Source organism: Martes martes, assembly GCF_963455335.1.
Source record: "Martes martes genome assembly, chromosome: 7".
NCBI classification, from domain to species: Eukaryota; Metazoa; Chordata; class Mammalia; order Carnivora; family Mustelidae; genus Martes; species Martes martes.
Genome location: NC_137894.1, coordinates 129,865,905 through 129,884,242, shown reverse-complemented (window position 1 = coordinate 129,884,242; position 18,338 = coordinate 129,865,905). Strand labels below are relative to the sequence as shown.

General features: G+C 48.4%; 1 protein-coding gene across 1 annotated transcript; it reads right to left on the bottom strand.

Moving 5' to 3' along the window:
- Positions 1-1,191: 1,191 nt before the first annotated feature.
- Positions 1,192-15,316, bottom strand: PROX2 (prospero homeobox 2; the record flags this gene model as incomplete). Its single annotated transcript, XM_080809763.1, has 5 exons — positions 1,192-1,377; positions 2,817-3,011; positions 4,263-4,364; positions 8,461-9,831; positions 15,296-15,316. The coding sequence occupies 5 exons, from the start codon at positions 15,314-15,316 to the stop codon at positions 1,192-1,194; spliced, it is 1,875 nt and encodes a 624-aa protein (XP_080665889.1).
- Between the last annotated feature and the right edge of the window lie 3,022 nt (positions 15,317-18,338).

Sequence of the window (18,338 nt, the reverse complement as noted above, 5' to 3'; positions counted from 1 at the left end):
CGTAGTTTCCGTATGGAGTGGGAGAATTTCTGTTTCTATGTGTCATGCTCTAGTCCTCCCAGTTATGCCACTCGTCGTCCATGGGACTCTGCACAGGGTGTGCAAGGGTCCCGTCTGGACCTCAGTTCCCTCCTTCCTAACTAAGGCAGGGAGGGCCAGATGATCTCCTAAGGCCCCTTCCAGCTCCCAGGTCTGACGTTCAGTTTCTTCTGCATGTAAGAGGTTGGGGCATCAACTGCTTTGGCCTTCTAGCACCTAACTGGGTTGTCCCGCTGATACACTCGCAGCCGATGAATGAATGAACAGCGAAGCTCAAGTCCAGCAGAAAGTTTGCTTTTTGAGTGCTGGCACGATCAGCGGAAATCCTGGGTGATGAGGCATTCCTGAGTCCTAGGCAGGGGGTGTCAGGTGACAGTGCCCCATTAGTGCTGGATGATTCCTGGAGACAGTGGCCTGTTTGAGATCACAAAAAGCAGCATGAGGTGGTCCTGCATATAGTCCGGCATGAGAAGGGCTCGGGTTCCTCCAGACTCCTGACCATCCCCGCCGACCCAAGCGCCCAAGCCTTATACTTCGGCAAGTTGCCTCACAGCTCTCCAACTTGGGTTCGGTTATCTTTCAGATGAAGATAGTATCTCCTTTTCCGACTGGAAAGCTTAAAGATAATGTCTTTGCACGTGTCTAGCCAACAGGCGGAGCTCAATAAATAGGTAACTAGAACGGGCAATGTGTGAAAACAAAACACACACACACGAGATAACTTCATCTGAAAGCCAAGGGGGAGAAAACTAACACCTGTGTAGTGAGTAACAGTTCACAGAGTCCTTGAGGTCAGAATATCTTTCCGTCCTCACGACCTGGCTTTGCAGATGCAGAATGCTGGCAAGTTCCCAAGGTCCCAACACCGGGAAACAATGAAGTGGAGATTTCAGTTCCAATTGCAAACTGTTGTGTCCCTTTTATAATATGCTACCAGCACACCATTACGTTTGGTTGATATATTTTATGGTTAGGTTTAAGACTCTGAGGATTCTGAAAAAGGAAATAAACGATCAGAAATGGTCATTGTTACCTGTGGGGGGGGGTTCCCCTTATGCTCCCCCTTTTTTTTTCTATGACTACAGCTATACTGACTGTCATTTAAGGCAAACCTAGGAAACCTTAGCCAGTTGCTCCTTACTTTGTGGGATCTTAATTCCGAAACAGCTCCTGGGGATAGCTGGAAGATTTGAATATCTCTGGGATATCACTGTCCAGTTTCGAAATAATTTTATAAATGGGTTTCTTCCAGGAAGGATCTGAGTCTTTCCCCGCGGAGACAGCCCTGAAGAACTCCTGTAACGTCAAGCTGGCAACTTCCAAGAAGCAATCTGGGACCTGCATTCCCAGAGAGACCCACAAGAAAGAAAAGACATGAGGCCGAGGAGACCCAGCGCCATGCAGACCTCGATGCTGCCTGCTCCTTGGGTAGTGGGCTGATAAGAGCATCTCTGCTCTCCTGGCTCTCGATTTCTGCAGCCCTAAGAATCCCCTGCTCTCTCTCATCAAATACAAACCTTCAAATGATTGTACCCATGGGACAGCCCTAGGAGAAAGCCTATTAGGGACACTCCCTTTGTGGGAGGAGCTGATTCTACTAATGGTGGTGATTTTAGTAAGTGGGAAACTCTTGACTCCGATTGAAATTAAATTTGTGGTTCAAAGGTCTTTAATATGCTTTCCCTTAGTGCCTAATGAAGAAGGGCATCCCCCCCCCCGCCCCAAGTTTACAGCTGTTGTACCTCATCCCACCATCTTTTGGGACTGGATCCAAAAGACTTGGAATCATTCCTGCTTCCAAAGCCAAGCACGAGGCTGAAGGGGGACTCAAGAATGTGTTCCAGGACCTCACGCAGACTGGCACCATAAATGATGGGGAGTCCCAAAGTCCTCCAAATTCAGCCTGGCCCAGGGCTTGCCACCACATCGTGCCAAATGCACACTGCGTGCCCCACCCACACGCCCTTTCCCCATGAGCCTCAGAAAGGAGGCTTAGGTTTCCAAACATCCTGACAGATATTTGGTAGCTGCCGACAGTTCTTCCCTTTCTCAGAGGTATCCAAATCAAGCGAGAAAGGCAGGGAGAGGGAAGTGTAGTCAGTGACCTCCAGAACGGAAGGCCAGCCCAGCCGAGCTGTCAGCTGCCCACAGGACATGCGTGTCTGCATTAGGGGTTCTCACCCACGACATCTAGGCCACCCGTTCACCCTCTACTGATGCTTTACCTCTAAGGTGCCACCAGTGTGCCTTCACAGAGATCCCCAGAGGACCGAGAAGCTTGACTACTGTTTATTTCAGTATTTCCAGAAAGAAAGGATCTGAGGTGACTTGCCATGAAAGGCCCACAAATAAAACTGTTCAAGTGAGAATAAAGAACCAAATGATGAAATGAACAGAAATTGTAAAGAAAACAGGGGCCAAGTCTAGGCACTACCACAGCTGGGCATTTAGTGGTGGGCCTCCTGGCGCTAAGGGGAAAAGGTCAACAAGCTGTGGCATTTTCATTGCCGAGTGTTAGATCTAAAATGGCACAACATCTGGTCAACTTCAGTTTTAGTTTCAGAATGAAGACCACCTGTATATTCATCTTGTGACAGCCACCAGTTGCCTCAGAGAAGATGTTGAGTCTCGTCTTTGTGGGTGATACAGACATTGGCCCCGGGGCACCCCGGCTCTCAGCGACTTAAGGATAGACACAGAAGGGGATCTTTTCTAAAACTCAATCACGAAGGGAAGGCACTCATCAGACCTCATGGGACCCAAGTACATGGTCTTACCTCAAAATCGTTTCCCTTGTTGTAGTGCATATTGAGAGCTCGAAAAAGTTCTGAGTCACGGAGCACCACCAGCATCTTGGGATTTGTGACACCATCTGTAGTCGCTTGCCGGGCAAATTTCTCCATCTGGATGTAATAAAACTCCCGAAAGTTGCTGAACCACTTGATCATCTGGGAAGTTATGCAGCGGTTGAACTGTACAAACAACAGGGTCCATCAGGTCTTTTGCCAAAAACATCACGTTTGCCGTGAGGTGCTCAGAGTCAGAACTGTCAACTTCCGGTTCAACATAGGGCTTAGGAAGGATGGCTTCAACCGCCATTCAAAAGGGCTTTCTTTTTTTAGGGGGGCGCGGGACAGAGGGAGAGAGAGAATCTTAGGCAGACTCCACGCCTAGTGTGGAGCCCAGCCCCGGGCTCTGTCTCACATGACCTGAGCTGAAATCAAAAGTCGAATGCTTAACTGATTGAACTACCCAGGCACCCCCAAAAGGGCTTTCTTTTTTTTTTTTAATTTTTACTTTTTTATTAACATATGATGTGTTATTAGCCCCAGGGTACGGGTGTGTGCAAAAGGGCTTTCTTTAAAAAAGAAGCCACAGTGTTTTCCTAGCCTATTCACTTGTACACAGAAAAATCTCAATTAGCTGTAATGTCTCTTAGAAAATACTGTTTTTGATATACTGGATTTATGCCCTTTTTTTAACCCATGAAAATCTTTCCATGGTATCTAGTGTAACTTTGGGAGAGTCTGAGGTCAAGGCCAGATCCTTCCGCTGCACCTGGGCCTTCTGCCAGGTCAAGGGTGAAAGGAAGGGATAAGGGTATAGAGCAGAGAGCCATTCATTGCCTCTCTGGAGTTGCAGAATGAATTGAAATCAGAGTGTGGTGCAGGGGCCAGCTGAGCAACTGAATATGAGGGAAAGATCTGGAAAACACAAAGATGTAGATACAAAGTATTACCCACCCTATCCCAACACCCAGGGTAGAGGAGGACCTCAGAAACTTGACGGGAACAGGCAAGGTCTGGTTCAAACCATTAGAGCTTTCTCTTCCTTATTGTCATGCTTGATCTCTATGTACCTTCAGTTTTGAAATCCAGCACTTTGGATATAAACAGGACAGTGCCTGACTCTATGTATTTTCTTTCTCGTGGTCTGCCCAACAGAGACAAAACACGAGGCCAAAGATGCCATTACCTTCCCTCCCCATATGTTTCTGTGTATATCTACAGCTCAAAATCTTAAAATTCAGATACCCAACCTTTGTGGCCCAAGGTTGTTCATGCAGATTCTCAGCCCCAGCACTGGAAATTGTACTGATTCCAGCAGCAACACGAAGGGACCTGAGTGGCACGTATGATGACCTAGGACTTGCCTCCCACTGGCCAAAACCCACTGCCTCTTGGGAGTTTTGCGAGGCTTTCAGAGGTGAGGAATGACTTTACCTGGACATCGGGGAAGTAAGCCTTCAAGAGGTTGGAGCTGGGGTAGCGTGTGAAGAAAAACATCAGTTTGGCCTTCTTCAAGTGACCAGGATTTAGGCCCTCCTGGATTTATCTCAGCGTCAAGGAAAATAACATCAGTTTATCAAATAATTGTATCACTTTATCCAAATAATGAATTGTCCTGTTCCTTATGGTTTCTATTTTATTTTTTCTAGCTGAATGGTGTATTAGTTCCATTTTTCTGTCTCTAGCAAGTCTGATCAGATAAGCTTTTTCTTAGGGTACCTGGCTGGCTCAGTCAGTAGAACATGTGGCTCTTGATCTTGGGGTCTTGAGTTCAATACCCATGTTGGGCCTAGAGCTTACTGGAAAAACAACAACAACAACAACTTTTTCCAGATGCTTAATACCATATGTGTACAGTAAATTTTCAGAATTAAACAAAAAATTTTATGTGCAAAATTCTATGGCCTATATAACATCAAATACAGTTTGTCATACTTTGTGCGTGTCTACTTTCAGAATAGAATGGGAAGAGATGGCAGGTCTGTCCCAGATTTCAAAACCCCATGTAGAGATTTCTTTCCCCTTCTCTGCCTCAGTTTCCCCATCTGTTAAAGGAGGCGAGCTAACTAGATGGTCCCCGTTCTGCTCTCATAGCTCCCTTGGCAGCATTTAAGCCAACAAGCACCAAACCAGCCTAAGTGCAAGATCCCAGTTTGCTTCAGCTCAGGAAGCTTGAACTTCTCGGCTGTGCCTGTTCCCCATGTGCCGGGCAGAGCTCTCCCTCACCCCGCCCAGCTCAGCTCGGACACCCCTCCTCTGTGAAATATTTCCCTGCTGAATTAGGCCTTCCTTATCCTGCGCTACCAAGGCTCTTTGTACAAACCTGTGTTGTAACAATGGCCTGACTGGAAATTTTACTGCATGCGTGTCTCCCCATTTAGACTGTGAGCTCCTTGAGGGCAAGGACCTTATCCTTTCATCTTTGTATTCCACGTGGCTAGCCCGGTGCTAGGAACATAGTAGGTGCTCAATAAATGATTGTTGGCTGAAAGAATGAATGAGTGATTAGATGGTCAACCTGAACCCGTTATACTCCAACCCATACCTCACTCCGAGAACAGATCTCTTCTCCTCTAACAAGAGCAGGGAGCTGTGGTGTGACAGCCTAATGCCAGCGTGGGAGGGAAATAAAGATTCTTACATAAGAACTCATAGCATTCCCGGGGACAGGCCTGGGGCTGGGGGAGAAGCATTACACAGAGTCACGTTGGAGCTCAGGTCAGAGAGCTGTAGCTTTAGGACAATTAAGACTTCTCAGTAGGGATATATCAGTTTAGCCAAAGGAGACCAATGAATTACAGTCACAGCTGGCCATGGCTCCCAGGCGGCTGCCCAGAGGACCCCTGTCCGGGCATCGTTGGACCTACTTCTTATCCTTCCTAAAGGTTCACAAATGCTGTGGAAAGAAGGCTGGATTTAGGAGTCCAAAGACCCAGTTTCAGACACTGATTTTGCCACCTATTAGGGGCAAGCCCCTTACCTTCTCTGGGCCTCATTTCTAAAATGTAAGCGTAGTAGTTAAAGCGTGTGCCCGTCAGTCAGATCCTGGGTGTGACTCCTGGCTCCGCAGGTGTCTGTCTTGTGACTTTCGGCAGATTAGTTTGCTTCTCTGTCCCTGCCTCTCAGGTACCTGATCTCCAGTGGAGGCTTGAAGATGGTGGGGTCACACCAGCCCACAGCCCCCTCTCCGAAACGCTGGGCCAAATGGGCTTCAGATTGCAGAATCTGTTCCCGAGTAATGGCCACACGGTGCATCTGCCATAGGTCAGTGAAGGGCCAGGGCACGGGGCCGTGGCAGCAGTGCGAACCCCAATACAGATTTCCAAAGCAAAGTGGGATCAACAGCCTCCAATCAGCGCAGGTCAGGTTTTGCCGCCAAAAACGTCTCCGTCAGCCTTAGGGGGAAGACATCACAGGGATTTTCAGGGCTCTCGAGTCTCAGAATTGCGGCTAAGAGGTGGTGGACGGGTCCCTGCGAACTGCCGCTTCCCTGCGGGCCACCGGGAAGGCGCGCCGCGCGGAGGTGCTGCCCCCTGCCGTCTGGTCACCGCGCCTGCTCCGCCTGTGGCACCCGGCGTCGTGCGAACGCGAACGTTCTTTTACGCTTCAAAGTAGCTTGCTCTTAGCGGCTGTCACCGCCCAGAGGAACACATCGCTGATGCTGGAGTGTAGGCAACCGGAATGAGGGACCAGCCGGGGAACCAGGATGCCGCCTGGGGGCAGCAAACCATTCCATGCAGCCAGGACCCGTGGGTGGGCCCCCAAACCTCCCAAAGCGGAGCCCAGTCTTCATTTTACGGGCCAGGGCTAGGCACACAGTAGGCGCCCGAGAAGTATCAGCATCTGCCCTGCCAAGGGAAGTACAGCAGAGAACCTCTGGGGATGGGTCCCTTAGGTTCTTCCACCATGGCCCTAATTTTAACCAAGTGACCTCTTACCAAAGGCCCAGACAGGCGGGCCTTCCACACAGGGCGATTTCCTGACGATCTCTCCCTACACCTCCAAGAAGCTTTCCTGCTGCCTGAGAGGCAGTAGTGGCCGGCGAGGTGTTCCTGCGTTGGTTTTAGAGCTGCTCCGCTGCCTGCCTGCCTGCCTGCGCGGGGCGAGGTGGTGCCCAAGCTTTAGGGGTGTTTCCAACACCTGCGACCAGAAGAGGGCGCTCGCGGTATTTAGAACACAAGAGCCCGCCTTGGAGGGGCCCTGAGTGGGTCCCCACCCTGTCCTGTCGCCCTTCACACAGCTTCCCAGGTTGTTCTCACCTGGGTATGCAGCTCCACAGACGCACCGACCTCTGGAGACTCAATCATAGGCCGCCCCTGAGAAGGAGCGGTGTGAGCTGCGCTCGCTAAAAAAGCAACATCCTAGCTAGTGTTGTCAGGAGCTTTAGCGCTGCAAGGACGCCTGCTGGAAGACAATCTTTCCTCATGTGCCTTTGAGGCTGCAGACCTTCTCCTTAATTAGAGCTTCACATAGGACATCAGCATGCTAAAGGCTCTGAGAAGTCCCGCAAACTACCCAGTAGTAGAAATAACCAGTATTTAACAACCAGTGTTTAAATAACCTATAGCAATAATCTAGTATTTACCGAAGCTGCTTTTTCCCTAACTTAACAACCATTAATATCCTGAGGGAGGGTTACTCTGGGCAGCACTCTTTGAGAGAGTGGGGCCTGCCTGAGGATTGCAGTAAGATCCAGATCCCTACAGACCTGCCCGGGCCCCTCAGCCTTCCCCATGCACCACCATGCCCCCCCACCCCCCACCCCCCACCCCCGCCACCGCCCAGCCCCCAAGCTCTAGTCCTCTCACCTGCCACTTAGAAGCTGTTCCTTAAACTAAAGGCTTCTTACCCCTCCTGGCTGCCTCTTGGGGTCTAGTCCCTCAGGAAACTGTCCCCTATTCCATCTGCCTCAGAAGTTCCTGGTCCCTCATGTCTTCCCCATGAATTACCTGGACAATGCAGGCTTTTCTGCCTGCGGAGCCAAGGGATTGGGAAGCCTGACTTCAGATGAGGTCATTCCTTTGACCCTCTCTGCTTAGGCGTACAGGCTGCTGACAACCAAATTATGGTGTTTTTCCTTCCGCTGGGTATTTATCCTATTTGGGAAGCCCTTCTTAGTTTACAAACAAATGAAACTCTTTCAGACTCAAAGGAAAGAGTCAATAATGGTAGAATCCAGTATGTCACACAAGAAGGTAGATGAGGGACGCCTGGGTGGCTCAGTTGGTTAAGAGGCTGCCTTCGGCTCAGGTCATGATGCCAGGGTCTTGGGATCGAGTCCCACATCGGGCTCTCTACTCAGCGGGGAGCCTGCTTCTTCCTCTGCCTCTGCCTGCCTCTCTGTCTGCTGTGCTCACTCTCTCTGACAAATAAATAAATAAAATCTTTAAAAAAAAAAAGGATTATAAACCTTCATATAAAAAAAAAAAAAAGGTGGATGAACCTTCCCAGCATCCTTAAATGTCAGAAGGTCGCCACCCTCTTGTCAGAACCTGGTAACTCTGAGCCACAGGGAAGGAGGGCCTGGAAGCAAGCCTCAAGGAGGCCATTGGGAAAGCAAAGCTATTTAATGCCATGGAGTTATTCGTCCCCACCTCCCCTCACCTTCCAGGCTTCCTGTTTCTCTAGTAAAGGATATGTGGACTGAAGGAAAGGGCAGCACATCGGCGACAGCCTGCAGGCCGCCCTGTTCCAGCTTCACCGGGGGAAGAGCGGGCAGTCTGTCCAGACGGGGGGAGGCGAAGGGCAAGGCGTACTGCTGCTGGCTTGGAACCGAGGGCTGCAGTTTGACCGCTCCCCACGGTCGCAGGCCGGACTCTGAGGAGCGATGACTTTGGGGAGTTGAGTCCTGGGCAAGACTGCTGCTCCAGTGACCACAGGGTCTGTGACCCAGCAGCTGGCTAAGCATCTGATTTTCCTGGATGGGGGAAGGTGCAGTCAAAGGACAGTTTGCTGGGGGACCCTGATAGGGTGTGGGGATCATCCTCAGAGAGACAGGGTACCTGGGAGGGTCCAGAGACTTGGCCAGTGAGAAGTTTTGCAACAGGACCCCGGTCTGTGGCTGGGCCCTCCTGGGCAAGGTGGCCAGAGGGAATGGGTCTTTACAGGCACCTCTCTCAGGAGGTGAGGGCTCACCTCTCCCCTCTGGCACGAGCCCCTGGAAGCTTCTGCCCAGCCGAGTCAGGTGGCCCGGTGGATCCAACAGTACCTTTTGTAATACTGAGTCCACAGCTTGGGACACTGCCCCGGTCAGTTCTTTCCTCAGAATCTCCAGCAAAGCCTGTGCTCCACAGGGAAGGAATCTGGGCTCCTCAGACTGGAGTTCCGCCTCAGAGGCTCCGTGTTTTTCCTCCTCGGAGTGGTCCGCACGGGAACCCTGGTAGCGGTCACTGTCCAGAGCCCAGGGCCTACGTCCATAACCCTTCCTCTGCTGTGCCCTCAGAGGGCCCTTGTCTGTCTCGGAGCCCCCTGGGTCCTGGGCTGTGTCCCTGAGCTCAGCAGCCCGCAGGATGTGCTTTTGCAAATGTCTTAGCTGTTGCTTCAGCTGATGGAGCTGTTCTCTTAGCCGAGGGCCCGCTTTCCGGCTGCCGTGGTCCCCGGCAGGGCCTGGCTTCAGGGGGCCTTGCTGCATGGGAAGGCTCTGCTTCCTCTTCCGCTCCCGGGCCTTCCCTGGGCAACAGGAGTCATCCCTGGCTCGGGCCTTGCCGGGCACCAGAGCCGGAGTGTGAGGAGAGAAGCACATGCCTTGGACGATGGTCTCCACCCTGGCCCTCTTTGCTTGGATGTCCTCATCCCCAAACCAGTCAGGGTCGGCGAAGCTGGAGCTGGGGCCGGGGCTCCGGGCAAAGGGGGAGTCTCTGCCCTTCTCTCGGGGGGCTGGGCTTCTCTCACCTTCCATACAGGGCTCTGGCAGGTGGGAGCAAGCCTGGGACAGAGGAGGAAGCAAGCCAGAGTTTGGATCCAGCTCCTGGCTAAACAGGCCCTTGCTCAGAGCCGTGGCTCCCTGAGGGAGTCCCTTCTCCAAAGCCCTCAGTGGGAGGGGTACCCAGAGCGAGCCTGGGGTGGGCGGGGGGGGGGGGTCCCTCCTCTGCACTCAGAACGATGAGAAGCAGCTGTCAAGGACTCAGACTCCGTGATGCCAGAGCTTACAAACCTGAGCAGGCTCTGGAATGAGAGGCGGGAAGAAAACAACAGCATATGTGATTCTGAGCGGTGCTTTGCAAACCTGAAGGTGGAAACAAAGCACCTAGAGAGGTTGTTACAGTGCGGATTCGGCTTCAGCAGGTCTCGGGTGGGGCAGATTCTGTATTTCTGTCCAGCTCCCGGGTGATGCTGCGCTGCTGGTTGGGATCCTATTATATGAACATTCCTGGGGCGCCTGGGTGGCTCAGTCAGTTGAGCATCTGCCTTCAGCTCGGGTCATGGTCCCAGGGTCCTGGGATTGAGCCCCGCGTCGGGCTCTCTGCTCAGCAGGGAGCCTGCTTTCCCCTCTCCCTCTGTCTGCTGCTCCCCCTGCTTATGCTCTCTCCCTCTTTCTGTCAAATAAATAAATCTTTTTTTTTTTTAAAGGAACATTCCTAAGAGTGATCCTTCAGGGAGAAATTTTCTTGCTAGGGCATAACAATAGAATGATAATAATAATAATAATAATAAGTGTAATAGCAGCAGCTAACTGTACCACTGGCATTGTGCCAAGAACTTTACATCCATTGCCAGATTTAATTCTCATAATTCCCTGAGCGTGTTGTCATTCTCACTTAAGAGATAAGGAAACAGGCTCAGAGAAGTTAAGCAATCTTCCTAAGGTCATACCACAAGTAAGTGGCAGGCTGGAGTCAAAACAAGGTTTATCTGATTCAGAGTAACTTTCTCAGTGTCTACACCACAACCTCCCCCCCACCCCCTCAATCCGGCACTTGCTTAAAATAACAAATTCAGGAATCCCCACCTGCCCTGCACCATCAGAATCCCTCTATGGGACAGGGAACCTGCATTTGAAACCAGCAAACCCAAGTTTGAGAACCAGCTGTCCTGCTGCCAGAAGAATCAGATTCTGCCTTCATTGTTCACGCTTAACGACTGTTTATTAAGCCCCTCCTATACACCAGGCCTTTGTCCGAGCACTTAGAGAGACAGTGGTGAACCAGCAGAATCCTGCTCTCGTGAGGCTGGCTGTCCCTCCGGAGAAGAGGGAATGAACACGTCTGTTTTTAGGTCGTGATACCTGCTAAGAAGGAAAAGTGCAATGAGGGGCTGGAAGTTGGGATGCAGGTGTGGGAAGAAGCAGGGAGCTATTTTAGGAAAGCCTGCCTAAAGCTATTTTTTCCCCCACAAAGTATCAAAATACACTGTACTTGAATCAGGAGGCTTCAGATAGCAAGTTTAAGGCACTTCAAGTTTACCGAACATTTGTCCACGCCACCTCATTGCACCTGGTGCCAAACTTGAGCGTCAGTGTCATTCACCCATTTTACAGACGAGGAAACTGAGGCTCAGTGAGGCTGAGAGTGGCTCTCAGCTACTAAGATTCTAAATCCTTCAACACAACCACACTCTAGCTGCCACCCTAGAGATGGAAAGACCTATATAAGGGGCTGACTCTGGGGCTCCTTAGCACAGTCGGTTAATTGTTTGACTCTTGGTTTCGGCTCAAGTCCCGATCTCAGGATCGTGAGATGGAGACCCGGGTCCGGCTCTCCTGACGACTATCTCTCCCTCTCCCTCTGACCCCCCCCTGCGCTCTCTCTCTCAAATCAATAAATAAATCTCTAAAAAGAGAAAAAGAGACTGACTTCTCTTTCGGTCAAGTGGATGCTTCCTTTCCTATAAGAGGTAAATGAATTTCTTTCCTCCAGAAATTTCCACTCTCTTTTGCTTCGCTTGCACAAATGCCGGCAGGAGAGAGACTGCTTGTTTCCTTCCTACTCTGAATCTGAAGCTTACTTGGAGTTCTTTACCATGGGTAAAGTTGGCTTTTCAGGAGCCCCTGGGTTCTTGTGTGGACATGGCCACAGCCTCCACCTGGAGCTGCCGGGAGCCCAGAGTCCCCGGCCAAGCTCTCCATGAGCCATGCTGCTCCCGGCGCCAGGGCGGAGGGTGGGAGGTGGTGGCAGCTGCCCAGCCATCACGGGGAAAACGCCGCTGAAAGCGAGGTTCTTGGGTCAGAATCCTTAGAAGGCTTTTGCTTTGAGTAAGACATTTGTAAATTACTAAAATAAAATAGATCATTCGCCAAATTAATGTACACTTAAAAAGGTATCGCTAAATTCTTTTCAACAGCTTGGATGGTTTACCACCTCTTGAAGAGAAACACATTTGTTAACTTCCTGTGATCATTTGACAATGAATATATATTATTCGTATAATATGAAAAAGCGATTTTTACATCAGCTCTTTCTTACCATCTGCTAGGCATATCTGGGTCATCCATTAAGCACGCATTGCCTGCTTTCTAACTAATAATGATCACCGAACTGGCAGAATTGATATTTTAACCAAGAGAGACTCGCAGTAATACAAACTATATATATTTTCAGTTAAGTACCTTCCAAAAAGAAGAGGAGATTGGTTATGATTATTCTAACTGCTGAGTGAACATCTTCTGCTTAAATTCAACATTTCAAGCCCAAACTCCACCGCTGCCCCTCGGTCTCACCTCGCACACTACCAATCTTGTTTAAGCTGGAAGCAGGCGAGTCTCCTTGACTCCTCCCTGACTTCTCATCCTCAACACTGATTTTGGTTACCACGCCTGATCATTTATGGCAAAAAAAAATTGCTCTGGATTACATTCCACCTTGCTTTTCCCATTACATTTTCTTGATTCAGGGTCTCAGCTTTTCACCTAGACAATTCCAATACTGTGACTGGTCACCCATCCTCTAGCCTGTCCTCCCTGTGGTGCTTCTACATTCATTCATTCATTTATTCATTCAGCAAACGTGGATCGAGTGTCGACAACCAAATCCTCTGCCCATGTGGATCTAACATTCATGCAAAGGGAACCAGATGTCATGACATACTAAGTAAGGGAGGCCATTGTGCTAGGGCCTTGTTGGCCACTGTGAAGACATCAGCCTTTATTCTGACATAAATGAGGCTATAAGTAATATGACCTGACTCAGTTTGAAAGGATCATTCTTTCCTGGATGAAGAATAGGCTGGGGGTGGGGAGCAAGGGTTGAAACAGCCTTAGGATGCTCTCCGTCTCTGGGCATCTAGGCAGTGACCTAGAGGGTAATGATAGAGAGGAGGTGTCTCGGGCCAGGACGGTAGTAATGCAAGCGGGAAGTTACATCAGATCCTGGGTGTATGTTGAATATGGAGCCCAGGAAATTTGCTAACAGATTGGAATTTGCTAACAAATTTGGAGCACAAAGAGAAATAAAGTATCACCAACAATGACTCCAAAACATTTGGCCTGAGCGACTCGAAGGACCAAATTGCACGAGCTGTGTCGGGAGGACTCTAGAGAAGAGGGTTTGGGGAGGAGCTCTGTCTTGCACGTGTTGAGTTTGAGATAATTATGAGACATCTAAATGAAGATGTTGAGAAAGCAGTTGGATAAGTAAGCTTGGGAACTCAGTGAACAGATCTGGGCTAAAAATGTAAGGTTGATGGTTGTCAACAGGCAGGTGTATGAGCTCACCAAGGAATGGATGTACACAGAGGGGAGGAGGGCACCAAGGTCCGAGTCCTGGGACACACCAACATAAAGAGGCTGGGATAGAAGGGGAACAAGTCGAGGATGAGAAGGAGCAATCAGTGGGCTAGGAAGAAATCTATGGGGGTGGGAGTTCCTGAGAGAGAAGCAAAGAAAGTGTTTCTAGGAGCAGGGAGAAGTCAAGTCACATAAGGATTGTTAGTAACACAGAGGCGTCCGAGAGCCTGATCAGAGAAGTTTTGGTGGCGTGCAGGGAGAAAAAGCCCCGTCACAGTGGATTTAAGGCAAAAGACAAGAGAAGGGATTGGTGACATTAACTCTGACAACTCTTTCAAGGAGCTCTGCAGAGAGGAGAGAAATGGGACCGTGGCTGGAAGGAGAAATGGGGTCACGAGAGGGTATCTCAAGATAGAAGAAATGCCAGCATATGTGTAGGCTAATGGTGATGCAGTAGAAAGAGAGTCTGTTCATGTAGGCCAGAGGGGGAGAATTTCTGGAGCCCGTCCTTGCGTAGGAAGGTGGGGCGAGATGTGATGCCAGGGGAGAGATCGATTTTAGATAAGCAAAACCCTGGTTCACCCATGGTAGTGGGGGAAGGCAGTGTATGGCGACAGGAGCTGCCAGGTGGGTGGCTGCGGTGGTGGGAGCCGGTGGAAATTCCCTTCTGATTATCCCTGTTCCATCAGCAACTTTGGCATCAACATTCATTGTCTAAAACATGGGCCTGCTTATGGCCCTCCATGGAATCAGTCTTTGCTAGTGGCCTGTCGAATCGAAGGTAGAGAGGTCTCAGTTCCTCCGGAGCCACTGTCCTTGAAACATGCCCTGTTGCAAGCATTGCTGCTGAGCTCTCCTGGGCTCTGTGCTCCCTGAGCTCCTTCATGAGTCCTGGTCTTGGCACTCACTGTCCCACCTGCCTGGAAGGTCCCACTCTCACTTTTCTACCTGATGAACACCTACTCCTTTTCCAAAATCCAAATGAAATGTCACCTCCTCTCTGAAGTACTCAATGTCTCTTCTCCTTTATTTTTTTAAATTCTTTTAAAGATTTTATCTATTTATTTAAGAAAGAGAGAGCACAGAGGGGGAGTGGGAGGGAGAAGCAGACTCCCCACTGAGCAGGGAGCCTGATGCAATGTGGGGCTCCATTCCAAGACCCCGAGATCACGACCTGAGCCGGAGGCAGACGCCCAACCGACTGAGCCACCCGGGTGCTCTGTCTCTTCACCTTCAGACTGTGACCCCAGCTAGTGCCTGGCTTCCCACGGTCGCCAAGTCGATGTTTGTTTGCTGACGCAGCTGCATAAATTATTCCGTGTGTACTTCATGTAGACTGATTTTTGTCTCTTCATTAGACGTACATCAGTTCAGATCTTTCTAGCATCTACAGGGAACAAAGCCAAGACAGAGACAGATAGATAGATAGGGCATGAAGCCACCAGCTTGGCCAAATCTCCTTTGTGGTTTATCTAAGGCTTTGTTCTTTGAGGTTCCACGTAGTCTGTGTGCCCCAGAAGGCAGAACTATTGGGGGTAAGAGAAGAACTCGGTGTGCTCAATGAAGCAACAGCCAGCGGGAATGTCTTGAGGCCAGAACCTAGAAATCCAGCCGGACCCCGCTGTGGTTAGATGCCCAGAGATGATGACATCCATCTCTGTAGGACAATCATGGAAACTCTGCGTCAGGGCAGCTGAGAAACAAGAGGCCTGCGTGCTGGGTCCGCGCGCCGCCCAGAGCCCTTTACCTGGGTGTGGCATGAAGCAGCAATGTTTTCTATTTAAAAATTAACCAGCAGCGCACTCACATTCACTGACGACAGAGCCATCGCCACAACCCTTTAAAAATAGCTTTACTGCGTTTCTTAGATGATGAAAGCAATTAAGGGTCGTTTTGCTCACCAAATATAGAAATGTAGGAAGAGAAAAAGAAAGGCACCTATAAAGCTGCCTCCTAGGGAAAAAAAAAGTCACAGTTAACATTTTGGTGTTTGTCATTTTTTTCCATACTTTTTTTCTCTGTGTACAGATAAACTTACATGATTTCTCCTAATCACATAAATTTTCTTAAATGGAATTATAAATACATAGTCCTATGGCTTCTTTTTTTTTTTTTGTCTTTTATGTCCATGACTATCAATCTACAACACTGTGAAATCTGATGGCATTCCATTGTAAGTATATATCATAATTTATTTAATAAATTCCCTTTTGATCAGACAGATTTTTTTCTTATGTGGTCGCTAGTCTAGCAATACAGACAGTAGAGTATGAACCACAGGGTCAGACTGCTTCGATTTAAATCTCTAGAGCTGCTTACTAGACTGGTGGCCTCTCTGTACCTCAGCTTTCTCATCAGTAGTGTGGAAATAACCATTAATACCTACCGTTACCATAGGGTTGTTGTAAGGATCCAGTTTTTGGACCAGTTCCTGGCATATAGTAAATTACTGATAAATGTTAACTATCATTCTCATGAATAATATTGGAATGAACAGTCTTGTCTAGATCTCTGGGAACTTAGACTGCTTTTTGCTTAGAATCTATTTCTAGAAGTTGAAATTCAGGGTCAAAGACTAGGCATGTGTAAGACTTTAACACTCATTGCTCAGCTGCCCTCCAGAAATGTACCAACTGATTGGTAGTGGAGATGAGGGACTACAGGAGAACTTTCCGTTTTTACTCTGTATATTTCTGTATTAACTGAATTTTTAAAATTAACATGTAATGTATTATTTGCCCCTGGGGGTACAGGTCTGTGAATCGTCAGGCTTAACATTTCATAGCACTCACCATAGCACATACCCTCCCCAATGTCCATCACCCAGCTACCCCATCCCTACCCCCCACCCCCAGCAATCCTCCGTTTGTTTCGTGAGATGAAGAGTCTCTTATGGTTTGTCTCCCTCCTGATTCCATCTTGTTTCATTTTTCCCTTCCCCCCACAACCCCCTGCCCTGCCTCTCAAATTCCTCATATCAGAGAGATCATATGGTAATTGTCTTTCTCTGATGGACTTATTTATAAGGATGTATTCATTGCATTGTTTGTGTGTATACTTCTAAATAGCCAACTTTCTTTCTTATCAACATCCCTATAAAACAACACATAACCCCGCAGCCCCTTATCCTCATTGACACTGGGTATTGCCAGTCCTTTAAATCTTTGCCAATACGATGGGTGAAAATATCATCTCACCCTTTATACCTCTGATTCTCAGCAAACTGGCTCATTTTTCTCATATTTGGGAGTAAGTATTTTGGGGAAATATTTCTATATATATTATAAAACTTAGACATTTTTATACCACTTGAGTCAATGGTTCTTTGTCTAAGAAGTAAAATCAAGAAAATGATGCCAGACACACAGATTTATGTCAAAAATGATCATCCCGCAATTAAAGAGTAGATAGGGGTTGAATATAAATAAGGTATTATCTATGTGATGCTATATTATATATCCATTTTTTAAAAAGATTTTATTTATTTATTTGACAGACAGATCACAAGTAGGCAGAGAGGCAGGCAGAGAGAGAGAAGGGAGGAAGCAGGCTCCCTGCTGAGCAGAGAGCCCGATGCAGGGCTCGATCCGAGGACCCTGGGATCATGACCTGAGCTGAAGGCAGAGGCTTTAACCCACTGAGCCACCCAGGCGCCCCTATATCCATTTTTTAAAAAATCATGTTTAGGAAGAGTTTATAGAACATTATTTTATAATAAGTAGAGAGTGAGAAAATCACTTATTAAAAATACAAAGGAGAAGAGATGAGAAAGAGATACATTAAAATGTTAGCAATGTTGTTCATGAGTGATGGAACCATGGATAGTTCTTTTTCTCTATTTCTTCTTTTTACTTTTCTGTATTTTCCATATTTTTAAAGGACACATTTTCACATTGTAATTTTAAAAAAGCAACCTTTGCCCTCGATATTAAAACAACTTGCATTTGTGGGGAAGGCTCTGCATGTGTGGGGACAGGGGATGTATGGAAAATCTCAGTTTGGCTGTGAACCTAAAACTCCTCTAAAAATTAAAAAGTCTAGGGACACCTGGGTGGCTCAGTTGGTTAAGCAGCTGCCTTCGGCTCAGGTCATGATCCCAGCGTCCTGGGATCGAGTCCCACATCGGGCTCCTTGCCCCGCAGGGAGCCTGCTTCTCCCTCTGCCACTCTGTCTGCCTATGCTCACTCGCGCGCTCTCTCTCTCTGACAAATAAATAAATAAAATCTTTAAAAAAAAAAATAAAAAAAAAAAAATAAAAATAAAAATTAAAAAGTCTACTGAAAAAGCAAACAAACAAAGCTTGGATTTTCTCATTGACTCTTTCCTGGATATACATTCCTGGGCGCCAGACGTAAAAAGCTCCACTAAAGAAGCAAATTTAGCTACAAACATGAGCACAGAACACAGGGCTCATGAGATAAGTGCAAAGTTATGTGGGATTTTATAGCTAGAAAGTGTAAAATGAGAGTAAGGGGGAATTTCAAGTAAATAATAGGGCTAAGAAAGAAACCGGTGTCTGAAATGTTAGAGACCATGGGCCCCAGGCTGAAAAGACAGCCAGGGTCGGTGGAATTTTCAACTATCCAGATCACCTCCTAGCAGGGGAACCCTTCTCCCTGCAAGTCTGTGCCCTTCCAAGAAATCTTCCTTGATATCTGCTCATGGGGGCAAAGGGAAAGGGCAGCTCACAGCCTGTCTCAAGGTGGGCTATGGGGCATCACGCGAAGCCCAAAAGATGCAATTCATTCTCATCGCTGTCTTTGATGCTCGATCCAGATTTATGCAAGACGATTGGATCCCAGTGGGACCAGTCTTGCTCCTACCCAATAACCACCCGCACGATACGGCTG